This window comes from Tyto alba, unplaced genomic scaffold (assembly GCF_018691265.1).
Source record: "Tyto alba isolate M040663 unplaced genomic scaffold, T.alba_DEE_v4.0 Super-Scaffold_2, whole genome shotgun sequence".
In the NCBI taxonomy this organism is placed as follows: Eukaryota; Metazoa; Chordata; class Aves; order Strigiformes; family Tytonidae; genus Tyto; species Tyto alba.
This window is the reverse complement of record NW_024881282.1, coordinates 19,524,849-19,545,166: the sequence shown is the minus strand read 5'-3', so window position 1 is coordinate 19,545,166 and position 20,318 is coordinate 19,524,849. Positions and strand designations below refer to the sequence as shown.

General features: G+C 36.7%; 1 protein-coding gene across 2 annotated transcripts in view; it reads right to left on the bottom strand.

Moving 5' to 3' along the window:
- Positions 1-19,844, bottom strand: part of IFT88 (intraflagellar transport 88) — a 49,070-nt gene extending 29,226 nt beyond the window's left edge. For both annotated transcript variants that reach the window (XM_032991090.2, XM_032991091.2), the window contains exons 1-15: positions 19,721-19,844; positions 18,425-18,518; positions 17,381-17,443; positions 16,612-16,668; positions 14,855-14,908; positions 12,974-13,037; positions 12,828-12,897; positions 11,720-11,810; positions 8,778-8,882; positions 7,503-7,605; positions 6,731-6,845; positions 6,399-6,630; positions 4,790-4,860; positions 4,268-4,354; positions 2,831-2,930 (exon numbers count right to left, since the gene is read on the bottom strand). In XM_032991090.2, coding sequence (XP_032846981.2) covers positions 2,831-2,930; positions 4,268-4,354; positions 4,790-4,860; positions 6,399-6,630; positions 6,731-6,845; positions 7,503-7,605; positions 8,778-8,882; positions 11,720-11,810; positions 12,828-12,897; positions 12,974-13,037; positions 14,855-14,908; positions 16,612-16,668; positions 17,381-17,443; positions 18,425-18,514 — 1,302 coding nt within the window. In that variant the 5' untranslated portion in view covers positions 18,515-18,518; positions 19,721-19,844. The remainder of the gene's footprint in view (positions 1-2,830; positions 2,931-4,267; positions 4,355-4,789; positions 4,861-6,398; positions 6,631-6,730; positions 6,846-7,502; positions 7,606-8,777; positions 8,883-11,719; positions 11,811-12,827; positions 12,898-12,973; positions 13,038-14,854; positions 14,909-16,611; positions 16,669-17,380; positions 17,444-18,424; positions 18,519-19,720) is intronic.
- Positions 19,845-20,318: the final 474 nt, after the last annotated feature.

Genomic DNA, 20,318 nt, shown 5'->3' with positions numbered 1-20,318 from the left:
AAGTTCAGAAAACTCTGAACTCTGTTACCTTACTGGTAAATTATGTTGCAGGTCGCTTGAACCATTTCAGCAATTACGAGCCCTGGGATGAAAATCCACAGCAATACTGCTTTTCTTCTTGCAAAGTTGAAATGCTCTCACTGTATCATCAGTTAAATTTATATATTTCTAAATAATTTCTAACTTTTTAATCCCAACAATAAAGATTACTTAGATTCTGTTGTCCAAATTATTATTTGTGACGTTTCCTAAATGTACCTAAATTATTTGCTTACAGAAATGAAACTTTAAAACAGCTTGCCTAACCCAGAAGGGTCTGCCAGAGATGTTAAGGAGTTGCATGGCTAACCTGCAGAATTTTGTTTTAAAATTCATTTTCAAAGTTTTTCTTTGAAATTAAGAAAACATTCAAAATATCAAACCCCCTTACTAACAGAATACAATCTGGACATATTACGGCAATTTCCGTCCTGAATTATGATTTTTTTTTTTTCACTAGTACTGTTTTAAAACAACATATTATGATGAGCACATAGTTAAGCCCATTATAGTTACAACAGAAATCTATTTCAGTTCTTTTTTGAAATACAGTAAAACTTTCACCCTTGAAACTGAATATTTCAAAAAGTTTCCATTCTTGTTCTTCAGCCAAAGGTGTGTTGAGCAGGTGGTGAGCTAGTAAGTATATGAACAACAGACAGACAGGATGAATATAAGTGGCAGCTGCAGTTTTATTAGAACAAAAAAAAAAAAAAAAAGACTCTGCAATCACCATTCTGCAGTCCCACTCTACTATTAAGTAGTTCCAGTGCAGGTTAAAGGTCTTCTATCACATAATCAAAATAAAAAGAGCATCTTCTCCACTTACTCCTAACTTCCAACACCCATCCCTCTCCCTCCACTGGAATACTCCACTGGAATACTCCACGGAAACATCACCAACAGTCTCTGTATCTCATTTTACCTCTAGGAATTTTTTTTTTTTTTAATCTATACTGGATACTAACTGGAAATTGTGAAAAATTACCATCAAAATAATAAATTCTTGAGAAAACTGTTGACCTACCTGCAGCACACTCGCCCTCCAAAAGCTATCATCAATAATGCTACTAGATTTGCCCAAAATTTTCCAAACACTCAAATTGCTTCCTGATCTCAGAAAAACTATCAGTCAGACATGCAGTATAATAAAGGATAACTCTTGCTGTATCTACAGGGAAGGAGAAGAGAACAGGACAGACAGGAGGAGCAAGAGCTGCTCAGTAAACTAGACGACCTTAAATATGAGAAGGAAAAGTGGTCTAAAGTTAAGCACGTGGCCCTGTGTGCATCTTTCCAAGCTATGGGAAGATAAAGGACCTTAGAAGATGATAGAGGTATTCAGCTTAAACTGTAATTTTGCTGTACGTGATCTCTCATACTTCTCGCCACTTGTAACCTGAATGTAGTGAACAGTGCATGTTAGGAAGAAACTGAGCAAATCCTGTTAGGTATCTGAGCTTCTTTTTGTTCAGATGAAGCTGTTTTCCAACTGCTCACATTTCAAACCAAGCCTTTTTTCACAGGCAAAGAAAAGATCACACAACAATATTGATGAAAACCCAGTATTATAAATTGTCCCACAAGCTACAAAAATTTGATTAAGAAAAATGCATTTGTCTTAAAGTAAAACATTTTAAGAAAGCTGCACATTCACTTAGATAATACCAAAGCCAAACATAGTAAGTTGTGTACACCTGCACTGGCAATTTATATGCCTAGAAGAAGAAAGCTACAGTCAACAGCCTGCTGTACTTATTAGCAAGAGATTGGTGATGATTTTTAACATGAAGGTAGTTCAGCATAGAATTCATTGGCAGAAATCTGTCAAACTAGTTATGGGATGGCCAGTTGCAGAAAGAGATTCTACCTACATAAGCACACACAAATCATTTTCACACAGCCAAAAGTTATTTCACATGTGTATTTGAAAATATAACAAAACAATGAAAAGGGAACATGTAATAACATGCATGATAAAAACTGTAAAATCACAAAGATTTTGGTAGATCTATCTTTTGAGCTTCTGCCAGTTAATGAATTTTGAGCAATGAGCTCTACTTTCACTTGTAAGTACCAATAGTGTATCTTTTCTATGACCTTCCTCATTTGCTAATATACACTGTAGCTTCAACTCCTACAATCTTTTCAGTAATAGTGATTCATCCTAGCCCTCTGTGCCCTCCACGGGTGCAATCTTTTATAAGAGATGCAGAACTGTCCAAGCTCCTGAGCAGATACTTAATTTAACTCCAGTTTGTATTTCAGTGGAAGGATAGGAGGGCTCATGGAAGTTTGAGGCCAGATTGTAGTATTTTAGAGATTGCTGTAGTACATAGGGAACACTGAGAACATTGTAACATAAACAATAATGATACATATGAAGTGCACCTGCATATACTTGGTACTATAGTCAACCTAACTGACAGAAGGATTCAGCTCACACTAACAAAAACCCCTGCACATTGATTAGCAACATGGTTTCTAGGGTCTAGTGACTGTAGGGACTACAGTTCCATTAACTGTAGTAACAGCCTGGACATCCAGCAAAGATAACTACATTTAGGTGTCTTAACTTTGACATGAACTGCATTCACTATAACTTCTGTGGCAGGAATTTCATCTAGATAAAATTCATCCCTTGACAGTGTTTTTATAAAGTTATTTTACTGAGCAGCATCAATATAATTATGTTTGCATAAATCACTCTTTCCCTTGACGAAAAACATGCTAAGAAATATATATTTGCCAAGAGAGTATTAAAAAGTAGTAATGTGAAAAGTTACTATACCTGGTTAAAATCCTGCTGCCTCAAGTAAGTAGTGGCTTTATTTATTTCCAGGTCATTGGCTAGCTCTACATAGTGGGAAGCTTTTACTACTTCAACACACCTGCAAACAAAAGAAAGCCATAAGGATAAACAAACTGCATCTGTGCAAATGCCACTTTAAGTTCTATACTTTTGCAGCCAATTCATTTTATAAAAGGAGTTGTTCTTAGCTATTCTTTCTCTACAGACGCAAAGAGTACTTCAATTAAAAATCTTTGAAAAAACATTTTATTCCCACAATCTATCTTAAGAATTTTCACAAGTTTAAGTTCCGTTAAATCACAATGGCAAAAAGTAGGGAAACAGTAGTATTATAATGATTATTAAACCATCAAACACCACCTTGTGGACTCTGGAAGACTGAACATATCTGGGTGAGAGATTATTTAATGTTAGTATAAACAGCTTTATTAGTAAATTATAATTACAGGACCTACAAAAATTGAAAATAATCCTAACTGGCCAAAAAAAAAAATAGGTAAAGTTTTCTTTTCTCATCAAACTTCCTTCAGTTCCCAAACATTGAACATATCTATTAGTAATGTTGTGGCTGCAGATAACATCTATGCAAATGAATATTGTGCATCTTCCAATGATGTTAAAAATACTAAAAATATCAAAGTCCTTATTATAGAAAACTAATAACTAGCTAAAAATACATATTGAAAAGTTACACTAATAATTTTTATACTGTCCTTATAGGAAGTGCATCTATTTTGCTTTGCTTTAACGAGTATTCTGCTGTAGGAAATACCACAAAAAGCAAAAGCTAAGCTGTAAAATGAAAAATAAAGTGGATACAAAAGTCAAAATGGTAAACTGTAACAGCAGCCTATCACTATATACACTTACATAAATGTTTAAGAAACAGAAGTCTATATTTATAAACATTAAGTTTATAAATTAAATACAAATAAACCTTTCTAACAATATTTGGATTCCAGTGTTTTATACAATGACTCTATGGAGTAATGAAAACTTCCTAAGCACCTCAAATCTTCATTATGCTATCTTAAAACTTACAGTAAGGAGTAGTGATCATTGCCTTCTGTATAGCATTTGTCTATCGAGACTTTTAAAAGGTCTTCAATTTTCAAACTGAATTTTCAAATTCAATTAAGAAGCTCTTTTCGTGCTAATACAGAACAGTTCAAAATGTGTAATTAACAGCTAAGTTTCAACAATAAATTAATTTTTAACATAGAATAGTCTCTAATGCCTTGTTTGGTTTTTTTCCACAGCATTATGGAAGCAAACTAAAACCAGCCTGGATGCTATGTTTGAGATCTGCAGCAAACTGTGTTTCCCAGGATATTTATGTTTGTGAATCTGGTTTCATAACCAGCACAAGAGACTGGCATATAATTTAGACAAAAAGAAGCCCTGCTTGACTCTTACCAGTCATAGCCCACTGCAAAAGATGTCTCAATTACTGGTGCAATGAGTTTAGCAGCTGTCATGATATACTCCTCTGCCATGGATTTCCTAAGGGGAAAAAAAAAAAAAAAAAAAAACACAAAACCACACAAATATGTATAGAAAAAATAACCAAATCTTGTTCTTGCTTCTTCCTGCACTCAGGACAATCTTACGAGTCAATCTAAACAGTCCCCTGCCTCTGATACTACCATGTAACTTGATAAAGCTCTCAGTTTTTTCTGTTTTCCTTTCACTGCACACTGTAGTTGTATTTTAAAAAACACCCAATGCTGCAAGTTTTAAGTAGTATAGCCTATAGCATTTTGGGGCAGCTATTCTACTTTAGTGCAGTACACTAAACTGAGTGATTCAGCCAGTTCTTCCAAGTCTATTCTTTCCTAAGAATTATGAGGACACTTATAACAAGAGCTGTGAGAAGACTGATAATTCAAGCTAAAATCCATGGCACCACAGTCAAGAAAGAATAGACTCCACCATTACCTCTCACGTTCTATTTCTCTCAAGCTGTCATTTTTAATGGCTTCAATTAGTAGATTTGTATGTGAATCATCCTGGAAGGGGACAAAACAACTGCAAATTATGCCAATATACATGCATTTTAATTATTTTATAGAAAACATGACTGTAAAGATAAACTGATGCAAATAGCATAATCAATAATGTCAGTTTTTTACTTTCCACATTTCAAAAAGCTAACTTTAAACTGAAGTAGTTTTCTAACCACAAAATCTGAACTTTGACATTACAACTACTTTAATACTGGTTCTCTGCTTGTGTATGTGGTCATAGCTCACATCATGGTTGTTAACAGATGTAGTTAATGTCATATGTACCACACTGGGAAGGCTGCAAATCACAGTGAGAATACTCACTTGCTTAAAAATAAGAGCATGCTTAAGCATTTGCTGAGCTGCACTGGTATTCAGCAGATGATGACTTTTGCTACCTTCTTGTTACAAGAACTCATATGATCACCTTGCAGTTTACATCACACATTAGTTCTAAAGGAACTACTGCAAGTATGCTGGGTAGCCACCTCTTCCTCATATACTGGGGATAGATCATAAATTTATACAAAATGAAGACCAGAAGGAAACTCTGATCTTTTCTCTAACCTCTTCATAACAAAATACAGAACTTGGAATGTCTGTTAAAACTATAGCTCACCTATACTTAGAACTTCTATGGTCTAAAGCTTTTCTTCCAATGAATGATCTTACATAGTCTTCGATTAATTCAAGTGTTTAATGACCCTTACTGTTACATAATTTCTATTATGAGAGATTATATATATACATCAATTAAATATAAATATATATATAATAAATATGTATGCTTCATATATTAAATTTTATTTGTTTACATTAGAACAATAGGAATTAACAGCTGCTCTTAAGCTGCAAATAGTTGGAAGATTAATTGTATCTTTGATCTTTAGGACTGAAAATGAAAGGTTTTGCATCACTGGAAAAAACGATTGCTAAGAGAATATAAAGGGCTTGCCTTCATCTTTCTGTAGAGGACCTTTCTAAGAGGGACCCTAAATCTATTTACCATTTTTCCCCATCTTTAACATCATGAGCTGCCTGTTTCATGATACAAAGGAAGTCGTTTCCAACAAAGTCTATTAAACTAAAATAAGCATCTGTAAACTTTACTAAAATTTTCTCCTATAACACTACAGTATCACAAGTTTTATTAGCATACATTTGAGATAACTTGCACTCATTGCTTTATTCCTTTTATTTTAGCTTATTAAAATTTTATACAAATAAAGGAGGCAAAGCAGTAAATGAGCTATGTGAGTCAGCCCAGATGAATTTCAACAAAAATCATTATGAAGACAATCATGTGGTGTGGATTTTAGGTACATTATATCTTCTGAGGGAAAAAGGTTTGAAATGTTCTCAACATTATTTTACACTTCTGAGCAGTACTGCCACACTACATAAATGTCGGTAAAAAAATGGTATTTAAAACACAAATACACATTGATTTACATATTCAGCACAGTCCAAGCATTCAATGTCTCTCCACCCTTTCTTCTGATTTACCATATAAAGACAGAGTTTATTTTGTTCAAACTTACATTTGGTGAAATGTATTTGTCATCATAATCCATTTCCAAGGGAACTGCAATCAGTTTTTGGAAGGCTTTTTTCATTTGCTCACCATTTCCAATAGCAAAATAACACAGGATCAAGTTGAAGCCTGCCTTCAGGTTTGGGGACATGCTCATTATATGTTCAAATGAAGAAATTGCATCAACATATTGGCCAGTTTTAATAAATGCAACTCCGATATTTTGCATTATTTTAATCCTAAGTAAAGAAATCAGGATTAGGTTGTATTTTTAACTATCAAATCATACTGTATTCCAAAACTTGTATTTCAGAACCATGCCTACTAGTAGAAACTCACCTCATCTCTTTGTGGACACTAGGAATCTGATCTAGAGCCATACGGTAGAATTTGATAGCTTTGGAATAGTTACGTTGCTTTAAATATATATTCCCCATATTCACCTTCAGTCTGCCTGTCAAAAGAAGCCAGTGAGTTACAGCCTTTTAAAGCATAGTTACAGCATTTTTAAATTGTTTCAAAGTGACAGAGTAGAACTTCTTAATGAATGTCTTCATTATAGGGTACTAGTGTCCTTTTAAAGCAGCACTGCACAGAACAGCCTTCTGTGAAATTTCACCCAGAAGGAGATGAAGCAGTGATGAAACCTAGAAAAGAACTATCAAGCAAGATATATTTTGATTGTGAATTGAGAGATGAGGTAGAGATTATTCATAGTGCTCTCCAAGAAGACAGACACCAATAAGGATCTCTAAGAAAAGTGCACTGTCAGAGTGTGAAAGATGTGCAAAATACTGAAAGAAGCTTTCAGTAGGGGAAAGCTGAGTCAAAAGAGAAATAAAGCAGTATTAGAGAAAACAGTGTGTGTGGCATGACGAATTATGTATTTGGCTTTATGTTTAGCTTAGCCTATGGAAAGAAAAGATTTCATGAGTTGGAGCATTAAACCCCATTAAATTACACCAAGTTAGATATTATGAGTATCTATCTGTCATCCACTCTGACTGGTAGACATGAGGGCTAAGATCTCTGTGAGTCAACACCATGCAGATGAAGTCTTCAATTTGAATGCCTGACTACCAATTTTAACCCACTTTGAAATATAACCTACCTCCATTGCTGAACATCTTATTCTTCACTATAACTTGGTAAGTATTCAGTGCTTCAGCATACATTTCATTAGCAGCATACTGACTGGCCAGATTGAAAAGAACCTATAGAAAAATAGAATTACAGGCACAAGAAAATACATTGTTCTCTCGACAGTAATAAACTTGAATTCGTATTTTAAATTAATTTTACCTTGGAAGTATTGCTTTTACCAGTTTTGAGATTCCCATCTTTAGTGCTCCTTTGTTCTTTTACATTGACATAAAGGAAACAAGTTTAAAATCTACTTATTCTAGGTATTCTATTTTTATACTTAAATAACTACCATAAAAAGTCATGCTAAGTGGGCCTTAGACCTAAGTAAGCACAATATTATAATACAAGGTTATTAAAAAAACATTCACACAAGGTAATTCTCAGAAACTGTGTGTAATTTATGACTCCCAACATGTGGGAAATAGTCCTACTACCTGTGGTCACTCAGTTTACGAAGAGAGAATTTTTCCAAACTGCTGTTTCAAATCAGAAGTTCTGTAGGTGTCAGGTGAAATACCTCTGCATTTTTTCCCCAACTTTACTCTGACCTTCACTGAAAAATAAATTACTACATCAGCCTAATTCAATGTATTCATTGTTAATAATTTTCTCTACAGCATTACCTGAAATACAACTTTAAATTCCCCCTAAGTATATTTATGTATGTTGTATCCTTTTTTTAAAAGGAGTCCACTATTAATTTAAAAAACAGATACCAGTTTTAGGATTCATGATTTAGGAATATTAATATATTCTATTTAATGTAATACATTCTCTGTCACTTTATGGTTCAAGTTAAAGGCAGTGTCTGATCTCTTCTGTTTTCTTCTCTTGGCTTGTTACATTTTCTAGACTGTTTATTTTTGAAGTACAGGTTTTACATCTGTTACATTTTGATATGCATATTTTGCATGTAAGTAGATAGCTGGAATAGATGTTCCTGGGCATCGTTCTTCACTTAATGTTATCTACATGCTTGCTCTGGTACTTGAGATTGCAAGGGAGTAGACTTGATATAAATGGATCTTTGCAATCCAATACTAAGTTTTTAACTTCCAGAAGTCATTCACTTTACCTTTGTAAAATTCTCCCACCCCCAAACATAGACTGTATCTGATCTGATACACTGCTAGTAGCATTAGTAGCATTACAATACACACTCAGCAAACATCAAAATGGCTCTTTAGGAGGTTTTTTTTTACTGAAACCTTTCATTCCTTAAGGATTTCTAAGCACTTACTGAGTAAGTGAGGTCTAAGTTGATGTTTTCTGGAGTAGCAATTTGTTCACGTTGTCTCACCAACACTCTTTCCTTCCTTCCAGCCTCTTTTGCTTTTTCCAGAGCCTTAAACAAAATACTAGAATTTAGCAATGCCTTGAATCTTACTAACAAAAGACAACAAAAATGCATTTAAAACAAGTATGAGAAGAATATACTGATGTCCATTTTCTTTAGATGCACAGACTGTACCCAATGCCTAAAAAGTAGCAATATAACCCACAGAAATGTGTTAATTAACAATAAACTGACATAGCTAAGTCTTCTTAACTGTATAATTTTAGTCACACATATATATACATGATAATCACTAGATTATGCTGACCCCAGAAGATTATTTTACTTTTATGAATCATAGAAAGTGCACATAAATGCTTTTGAAAAAAATAAATAAAAATTAAAAAAAAAAAAAAAAAAAGACACAGAGCTTTTAGGCTTGGCATGTTTCCTTAGTTGCAGAATCCCAGTGCAGGAAGGAAGAAAGTGTAGACCTACACAAATGTATGCTGTACATACACTTTGACTAATTCTGGATGCTAGTAAATTGCTTTCCTTTTTCATCTATTCACCAGTGGTATTTTACGTGTACATTCACAATTTGAGTAACTCCAAAATTATTATTTTATCCAATGATAATCTTTCGCAGATTAGTATCAAGACCCTTCCTACAGGAAATGCTAAGGGTCTACAAGTGCCATTAGCAGTCCTGTATGCCTCTGCAAGGGTGCAATGATTAAAAAAGTAACGGCTAGCACTCAAGAGAGCTATTTGACAGCTAGCGGTAAAGAAAGTACTTCAAGACATAGCTTGATTCTTAGTCCTTATGATAGAAGGCAAATCCAACCTGGCTGTTTTATAGATAATGAGTTGGCAACTTTGACGACTTCTGCAGGAAAACTGGTATTCTGCTGGGCGTATCAGAAACTAACACAAACTAGAGGATCCTCAGAATGGTCTGGTATAATCTACTTAAGAAATAACCATGTGACAGCAAGAAACAAAGGACATTCTTGGCCATACATGCAAGAAGCTCAAAAAAATGAACAGGTTGGCTCATCTCCTAGTGAAGATGAAATTCAAACATTATATCAGAAATAAATTATGGTAAGTCTGTAAGGATACTTATCCTAAACTAACATAATAAATGGATAGTTTTTTCATTGTCTCTGATCAGAAGCTATTAGCACGAGGAAAAAATAAATATTTTATTACAAAAGTGCAACATAAGAGGATCTTTGTCAGCTTGAAGGGTGGACCCATACAATCTAAACATCAGACTTAAGTCCCACTTTGGGATTCAAGAGTCTCACTATTAGAAGCTTTCTTGTTAACTCCCCAAGGAAGTCAACTCCCTACACTGTGGACTGCTAGGCAAAGATATGCTAAGTAAAATCTCTCTCTCCAAAGGAGCTATCAGACTATTAGCTCAACAGATAATCTAAGTATCACTGAAAAGGAGTATGACTGAGGTAGACCACGATTCCAGATGGTTATCCTAGTAGGCACAAGCATAAAGGCAGTCCTCACAGTACAGTAGCCTCCTGATAGCAGAACTGCCTAGGCTGACCAATCATTTAAGATGATTAATGTTCGATCTTGTGGTCAATCAGGATCAGTGGAATTGCTGCACAAACTGAAGAAAGGCATATGACATGATCAGAGAAACAAGAATGTATTCAGGGTACCAGCACAGCACTTTCCTGATTTGTAGAAAGGCTCAGACCATTACAGACAATTTACAGTCTCTGTAATGAATTCTGGAGCTCTTAATCTCCAAAACATGAGAACTGGATCAAACCAAAGGCCATCTCCTAGGATCAGTATTGGACAGTATTATTAATCAGATCAGGAAAGATGCTTTACCCATTCTTATACTCTAACAATACCTCCTCAGAATACACTCCTAGAATAAAAAATTTTGCAGCTCAGACAATTGAGTGAGAAACATCATCTCCTATAGCTCTAGTTAATTTTTCCCCTTATGGATCAGATGCCATCAACTTGAGAGGGCAATGGACGAGCACAGATGAAGTCTACATCCCTGGGAAACCAATGTATCTCATTAATTCTAACAGTTCAGCCTGCTCTGCCTCCAGCAGTTTGGGAGCTGGAGCTGGCCAGTCAAAAGCACATGGAATAAAACATCAGCCTGGTCCTAAGAAGGAAGAGCTAGAGGCTGTTTTGACACACAGGAACCCAAGGCTAATGTGCCTTATTGCTGCTGTCCTATGGATACTGGCGTTTGCACTTCAGGGTTTGCTTAGGTCCCCTTGTCAGAAGAGCTGAAAGATGATTAAATAGTTCATCTTGATGCTGACCCCTTCTGGTGCAACAAAATCAATACAATGTCTACCATATGCTATAGCATCAAACAGTCCCTGACATGGAAGGGTACTGTGGAGGTGGGTTAAGTGAGATTGACTCTGGTGCTGAGTACCAGTCCTGGATGAAAATTACATTATCCAAAAAGCCCAAGCAACATCAAGAAAACAGAACGTCACTCAGACAAGATCGTTACACATCTGAGGACCAAATGCTGAGAAGATGCCAATCACAAGCCTGGTATTGAAGAAGGGTCACCCACTCTCAGGGTGCCCATAATAGAACGGGCAAATCTGTGCCAGTATGACTAACTGATCAGACCCATTTGAAGAGGCCAGTGGAGATATGGGGAAGGGAGTTTTTATAACACTGAAATCTTAACAAATATATACACAATAAATAGAGCTCCTACCTTTTTTTTTTTGGCAGTGTAAGGTATCATTGATTTAGAAGAATCATAGCAAAGTTAGAATTAAGATGATTTTAATAATTTGAAATGTTTGAACTCAAGTCAGTTTGAAACATCTATCTATACAAATTGTTTTTCACATAATAGCAAAAGTGAAATCGAGAAAAATTACCAATTTCAAGTCTCCACAGCTGTTGGCAATGCAGCTTTCTTCAACCAGTTCGTTCACTTTTTTTTCCAACTGCCTAATCTTCTCTTCTGAACTAAAATAAAAATAACAGTAAAAGGATTACCACTAGTACCGTAACTGCAAACACTAAGGTTTTACACAGGATAGTCTCAATAAAACAACACAGTGATGTACCACATGTCACAACTAACTGGCTTTCCCATCACAGGAAATACAATGTGAAATTCTGCCCAGAGAAGATTCTCCAAAGATATCACATTCATATGTTTGAGAACAGAGATCTAAAAAAAAAAATAAATCCTCTTGTGAGAACTAGAGAGACATGCAAATTTCATGGACCCAATTTGTTCAGGAGAAGTAATGACAGAACAAACAGATGGGCGGGTAAAACTTTCAAATAAAACACCTAGTGAAATTAAATATTGTATTAAAAGCAATTAATTCAACCTACACTTGTATAGATAACTTTAAAGTACGTTTGCAAATGCAGATTTTAATAAACAGTTGTTATTTAGATTTTTTCCTCATTTAAATAACCAAACATTTCAGTAGGATTCCCTTTTCCTATACAGCTATATTCGAGGAATACAACTTCTGTATTGAAAAGCTCAATGACTTGTTCTTAGTGAACTCCCCAACATTTACACCAGCCTGCAAAACTTTCACAGCCTCAGTTTTATCTCCAGTTCTAAGGTCAGAGTGAACAGGGGAAGAGAGCAGGCAAAATTCCCCCAAGTTCTTCCCAGACAGCTGCACAAATCAATGTTCCTTGCCTGCCATACACCGTTCCATAATCCTCCACGATTTTACATAAGTAACACAGCATTTGTTGGTGGCAACAACTATGTTTAGGCTACTGAGCTATAGTCAGACCTGGAAGTCACTGAAATCAGGCTTTCCTGAAAGTCAGTGCAACTGCTCTGGCGTGTCAGCTAACCACATGCATAACTGTTTGTGGCATTATTCCACAAAGTTAGGAGTTTGGCCCCTCAGGGCTTTGTAACTGCCTGGATGTTTCTGAACTCTACCCATGGTTGGTTTTTTGTTGCTGTTAATGCTTTGAAATAATTTAATGCAAAACTGAACAAACCTGTCTGAATTTTTCATTTCCAGAGGTGGAGCAGGACCTCTTCCTTGGCCAAGAGGATCAAATGAAGAAACTGCAAGATTAACAGAGTACTGAAAATTGTAAAATAACATCTCCCTCTGGCAGCTGGTGATTTCTACAAACCGTACCTCTCATAGCTGCCTTAGTGTAACCTGCGGCATGCACTGCTGTCATTGGTCGAGCAGCCCCATCCTTAAATAAAAAGGAAGACACATTACAATAATCTTCCTAAAAAATAGACCCTGGCTAGTATGGAGATCAGTTACATACTACAAAACCTTTAAATACAAAAATCAGTTGTTACCACCTCAGTAAACTGCGTATTTTTTAAAATGTTCTGATTTCTCAAATATATATCCCATGATATGGGTTTGCTCAGCCTTGAGAAAAGAAGGCTTAGGGGAGACCTTATCATCATATTCCATTATTTAAAGGGTGGCTACAAAAAAGATGGAGACTTTTTTTACAAGGAGTCACATGGAAAAAGATAAGGGGTAATGGGTACAAGTTACTCCTGGGGAGATTCCAATTGGACACATGAGGAAAATTTTTCTCAGTGAGAACAATCAGCCCTTAGAATAACCTCCCCGGGGAAGTGGTGGATTCCCCAACATTGGACACTTAAAATTCAGCTGGACAGAGTGCTGGGCCATCTAGTCTAAGCCACGCTTTGGTCAAGAAAGTTTGGACTAGATGATCCTTGATATCCTTTCCAACTTGGTATTCTGTGATTCTATGATAACGGTCTACAAATCAGAGGAGCAAACACTACCAGGAAACTGTATTGGACACAAAAGAACACTTATTACTTTGTGCAAATATTATATGTATTCAGAATAGTGAATTTTAAACATATTTTTAGAAAATTTTTAAGAATTGATGGTCTTGAGATCTGTAATGTACTCTAGTTTACTGTCAGTCTCAGAACTCAGTTGCTTTTTTTTTATTAACAATAAAGAGAATCCTGTAAGATTATGGATCAGAATGTTTTACTTTATCTGAACCAAGAGAGACACAAACAAACTACAATTTTTTTTGTATTTGTAACTTATTACTGAACAATGTTTCCCAACACATGCATGTCTGACCCCACTCCATGCCAGCTTATTGAACTTTCCTGTCAGGACACTGAGTGCACTAATAAATCTTAATGGCCCATGCCAGACTAACCTGGGGCCTCCAGCCACACACCTTACCCATGGGTGCATGAGTCCCTACCTGAGCTTTGTTGGAGGACTACTGGTTTCCACACCAGCCACAGCTCTGCCTGGCCACAGCGTCCCCTGATCCATATTCCAAACTGTGGACTGTCCTCCTGGATTGAGTTTAGCCTTGCCTTGTCACTATGGTCTTGGCCAGTGATCACTGGTCCTAACCCTGGCCTATGCACTGACTTTTTGGCTTGACCTTGGACCTGCCTCATCACCATGATATTGCCTTATATGCAACCAAAAATCCAGCACATGGCCACCATTTCTGGGTGGATCCTACTTGCCTTGCTCAGTTATTGTGTGACTGGGTACTTGCTGGAGAAGCCCCTGCACTGCTGACCATGTCATTTCCATCTAGGCTCCTGGTTTGCATTCCCTTAGGGATGAGCCCTACTCGTGATCATCCCTGACAATTCCTGTTTCCCATCTGGGCTGACACAAAAGAATAGACTTAAGGGTGGTAGTGAGAAAGTCACTGGTAAATTTCAACAGATTCTTATCAGAGTAGAAAAACATGAAAACCAGAATTTACCTCTCTCTTTTCAATTAAAAATTATTCATTGCATGTCAGTAAGTGTTAAAAAGCACTACACTGGTATTACTTCCAGCTCTGTCCCCAATTAAAATATTCATCACAACCCTCATGTTTTTCGATAGTATTTTCAAAAAAAGGACAAATTAAAATTGTGTAATAATTTGTATTATTTCAATGAACTTTAAAATACTTGTATCAAACCCACTTATCAGAAAACTTCGTTGTTCTAAATCAATATAAAATGTAAATATTGAAACTTTTACCTGTATAGCTCCTGTCATCGGTCTTCCCATAGATGAAGTTAAAGTTGCCTTTGACTACAAAAATAAGCAAATTGTTCAAAACCGGCATTCACAAAGCATTAGAAGCCTGTAAAGGCTATGCACAGTCTTGTCAACACCGAGTTTGAGGAGTTGATCTAACTCTCACATAAATGAGAATATTGCTACGAACTTATGTTATTCATATGCAATATACTGCCAGTGTCTGGCAGATTTAAATGTGTTAAGCACTTCAATTAGCACAAAATCACACTACTGTTTTTTATGTATTTGGGTATTTGTCAGACCTTTAAAAAAATTACACAGAAATTTATCAGTGCAGTACATTTACAGCAGTACTTTCCATTATTAAATTACTACCTTTAAATTGAACTAGTGATTTACACAAAATACTTCAGAAAGATTCTGAATACAGCTGATAATAGATTAGTATTGGGGCAGATTTTAAAATAAATATAGATATACTCTGAAACTGCCAATGGGTATATTTTCTATTAGTTGACATGGCACATACAGTCCTTCTGTAGCAGTGTTAAAATTGTAAAGAAATAAATGTGAAATATTAAGTGCTAAAGGTTGCTACAAATATACAATACAAACAGACAAAAACAAAGGGTTTCAGGCCATGAAAAAGCATACCCCTAGTTCCCCCCTCAGAGGCCTATGTTTTACTATTTTATCCACTATCCATCACACACTATGACTGGTTTTTGTTTTTTTTTTTTTTTTTTTTTCTGCTAAGGCTGGATCTACATTAATAAGGACCATAGTGTAGGAGAAGCAAATCTGCAGAGAGAAACAGGTATTATTGTGGACTGGACAATGCTTTGGAGGTTTCTCGCTCTACTGATGCAGATAAACAGTTCAGTCTCTTATCCTTAGAAAGTGCCTTTTTGTGCACTCCTTTAACAAGACAGCTTTCCCCATCACAGCGTAGTACTACAATTAACATCTGCAAACACAAATGCTAAGAAAAAGCAGTCTCAGAAGGAACGTATCCATAGCAGGTAACAGAAGGTTCAGAGTAAAGGTTGTATTTCAATGACTTATAATAGAATTTAGGTGTTCTTGGAATTATTATCCAGCTAACTTGCCTAAGAGATCTAAAGCAATGTGATCTCCATTCCTTATCTGTCATAAAACTTACAGTAAGTATTTTTTTATCTAAAAGCACTGCCTTTTCAAACTAACCAAGACAGGCTAACAGATGGAAAATGTATTGGGATAAGAGAACAGTGTATATATCACTAGTGCATGGCTTCCACAGAAAACCAGGTCAAAGTGTTATTTGAGTTACAACTGGTTAAGTATACCAAACAACATAACCAAATTTTTCTGATTAATCTAGAGGTTATTTGAAAGCCCGTATTTTTTAAGACTTAATTTCATCTTAACTTTCAGAAAACTTTCCCAAGTCCAAGTAACAACCCATCCAGCTCCCCCTGCAAGAAAATCAGGTTAATACTTTGGAATCTACTGCCTTATGCAGTACAGAAATTGATTTGCATTATGGTTTGGGAGAAAAATAAAAATAAAAAAAAAAAAATTAAAAATTGGTAACCATGCCTTGACCAAGTAAAGAGTAGGGAATTAATTAAAATTAATGAATACATGTAGTTCATTGGAAGGAAATACTTAGATAAAAAGAGCTCACTTTGTGCAAGGGAATAAATAGTAAATTTATTTTTTGGTACCTAATACCTAATTTTCATTAATAATACAATAGAACAAAAACACACCCCAAATCCAGTAGCTAAAGGTCTTGAAGCTGATGTACCAGGAATTTTGGCTGTCACCTGTGAAGAAAAAATATAACAACGCCCCACACCAATTAACAACTATATGTGTTAATTATTAATCTTCCTATAGTTTCTATAGTGAATACATAGAAATAATGCTTCAAGTGGTATAGAAAGGACTCTCACTGTAGAACCAGATTGTTCAGGCAAATAAATAATATTAATCAGATTGCTCCAGGTCTTCTTTACACATATAGTACATACTTCTAAAGTGCAGGTGCCAACTTTATACTTAGTTTTGAAAAGTGATATAATATTAAGTCATAGCTAAATGAAATTAAGAAAATCCATGTAAATTACATGAATATGGAAAAAATATGATCAGAACTATAACACACGGTTTTCTAAATTCCACTATTATGTATCTCAAACGTGTGTCAGAGCAAGTAATTCTCTGTGTAGAATATTAAACAGAGTCCTTTCAGAATATATACTTTTGCTCTTTAACAGTTTTATTTCATTTTATCAAACAAGAATACACATTTCCAACTGAAATTCCTTGTTTTCTCTACCTTAACTCCAGAACTGAACGGAACTTGTGCTCTGCTATTTTTTTTACTTATTTTTCATATAAATAACTAAAGTCTGCATTTTCACATCAGTAATAGACAAGATAAAGGATTCCCAAGAGAAGTTTGTACCCCTGCCAAAATCAGAGCTAGGGCTCTAGAGGTCTACACTATTGCAATATATTTCAAAAGGTACTTACAGGGGGTCTTCTACCATGACTTGTTCTTGCTGCCTGTTGAAAACCTACATCATTTTCTAAATCCTAGAAAAGATAAAATATCAACACTGTTAAAACCGTAACACGCAAAAGCATAATTCCAGAACCTTATGACTACTGAAAGCAGGTATGTAAAAAAAACAATTCTTCTTCCAGAAATACTTGACTTGAAGATAAGTGAATGACAGGTTTTACTGACAACAAATAATGATTGTATTATTTGGTCTAACTTTTTTAGTATTTTAGATTAGGAAATGCAAAAACTCATTATTCTCTGAAAAAGAAAAACACACTAAAGAAGCAGAGCTTTAGCGATAAAATATGAAATTTTATTTCTGTACAAAAGCTGACTACTAGCACTATTTCCAAATTTTAACATTAATGCCTGTCATACCAATACATTAAGATATCTCATGTCTTTGAGGTCATGCTGTAACTCCGATAAATTTGGCACTGGGGTTTCACACACGATGCCAAGCCTTGCAACACTGGCTCTGCTTTGAGCTGGGTAGTGGGTTTGGACCTAATGAACCCCCTGTTGTTCCAATGCCACCACACCAGCAGTTACCACAAAGTGGTCTGCAGGGTTACTGTAAGTCATCCCACATGCTCTACCAACCTCATAGACCTGTAGGACTCCACACTACTGTTACCTCCTTCAGCTGCAGCACTTTAAGTATTGACCGGTAAATAGCCTCTTTTGTCCAAAAACTAGCTGCTGCACACTGTCTGAGAAACACCACATTGACCGTGCCTGAATGTGAATGCAGCCCTCAAATAACCAGAATTTTATACTTCATAAATTCTAACCATGATATGAGATGCACATATGCATTTTGTTGGTGTAGAAAAGTATTGAAAAAATAACTATTCGAAAAGATTCTGGTGAAACATGATCCTGCTAAAGAAAATTTCACTTCAAAGCAGTAGTACACTTGCACATTACTGTACCCACATGTTCTTATCTTGTACCTAGAAGTTAAAATCCTCTGTATGGAGAAGGTGGGAAACAGCAAATATTTTTACCTCTGTGTCAAAGGTGGGATTATAATCATTGTAGCCAGAATAAAGATCGTCTTCATCAACCTCAGGAGCCAGATGGACGTTTTGCATCATTTTTCTGTGAAACATTTAACATGCCAATTATTATCTCAGTGGTTATTCATATATATATATATATATATCTTTAAAAATACAAAATATAAATAGTAGTAAGGTTTACAAGTTCAAAAGAGCTCCACTTTAGTTTTTAATTGCTGCCTCTGAAATTAAAAATAAGCTGTGAATAGTCATAAAAACTAGGGTTCACCTATAAACAATATTAAATGGCACCATTTAATAAAATTAGATTTTGTAAGTTATTTATACCATTGTCAGAAAATTTTAAAGATATTTATTATTAAAACTAAGTGATCTAACAAGTAACTGTATCACTTTTAGAATGGTATCTTTATATCCTCAGATAATTCAGATTTAAGATAATTTTCTCATATTCTTAAGTTTGCCCTTTTTTATCAGGCCAAATTATAGTAGTCAGTATAATGAAAGGTATTTTTTCCAGCTTCAAATCTTCCTTCCTTCCTTCACCTGCATGCATATATCAACCCACAGCTATTATCTATATACAACATTCTTGATATAATTTTGCCACTTTGCTTCAAGCAGTGTTTGAAAACCAGTATTAAAGAAGCCTGGGTTCCAATGTCTGTCAACACAAATACTTTAGTGTCTAAAACGGCTGTATTCACCCTGCGGTCTTTCCCTCACTGAAGACACTAAGGAGGTCTCTCTTTGCCTGGTTACCTGTTTTCATAAAAATGTTAAGAAGAGAACATTTTATTTCCTCTGTATCATGAAATACGTGCACTTCAGCAAGTCAGCCTTAGCCAGGACGAAGCTGCACGTCAGCCGGAGGATGCCGCCCGCTGCTTCCCTCTTGGCAGGGGCCTCCTCTAGGCCAAACGTGATGCCACCGCGGCCCGAAGGCGAATCACACCTTTTTGAGGGCTTCCTCCGTCAGCTCCCGAAAAGGAACGGGGGAGCTAGGGAGGGGGTGCGACTGCAATGTGCCCCGGAGCAGCTCCGCCTTCTCGAGGGCAGCGGAGGCGCCGCGCTCCCGGGCAGAACGCCGCAGCTCGCCGAGAGGTTCAGGGAACCAACGCAACGGTGTCAGCGACCGCTCCCCACACACACACACACACACACACACACACACACACACACACACACACACACACACCCCCACACACACACCCCCACACACCCACCCACCCACCCACCCACACCCCGCCCCGAGACGGCGCCCACGGTCCGGTCTCCCACCTCCCGCTGACGGGCAGCGGCGCGGCCCGCTCCCTCTGCCCCGAGCACGGCGGAGGCGGCCCGGCCCGGCCCGCGCCGCGTTGCTAAGGGGGCTGCCGGCACCGCGCCCGGTCGGCGTGGAGAGCGGGCCATGGCGCATGCGCAAAGCAGCTGCCGAAGCCTTTGCGCCCGTGGGGGCGTCGCCCGCTGTGAGGGGATGTGTCCGCGGCAAATGGCTGCGGCGGGAGAGGACGGGAGGGCTGGAAGGGTTTGTGCTGCCCGCAAAATTTATGCCCCTCGGCTGTTAGAGTTGCCGCCTCGTCCACCGTCCCTCCGCTTCCTGCCAGGATCGCTTTAGGCGTGCTTAGTCTTGGGGTTAAAAAAAGCCAGCCTCGTCTCGTTTCCACAAGTTAAATACAAAGAAAATTATGTCCTTCAAAATGCGTAACTGCAAGAAGGAACTCGCACAAATCCAAAAATTTGCAATATCATCTTTTAGATGGGAAACTACTACTCAGAACTCTTGCAGACAGATTTTTCAAGTGGATTAATGTTCATCACAGACCTAGAGCTAAACACAAACTAAATGTGACTCTGCTTGTTCTAGGACTTACTGTGA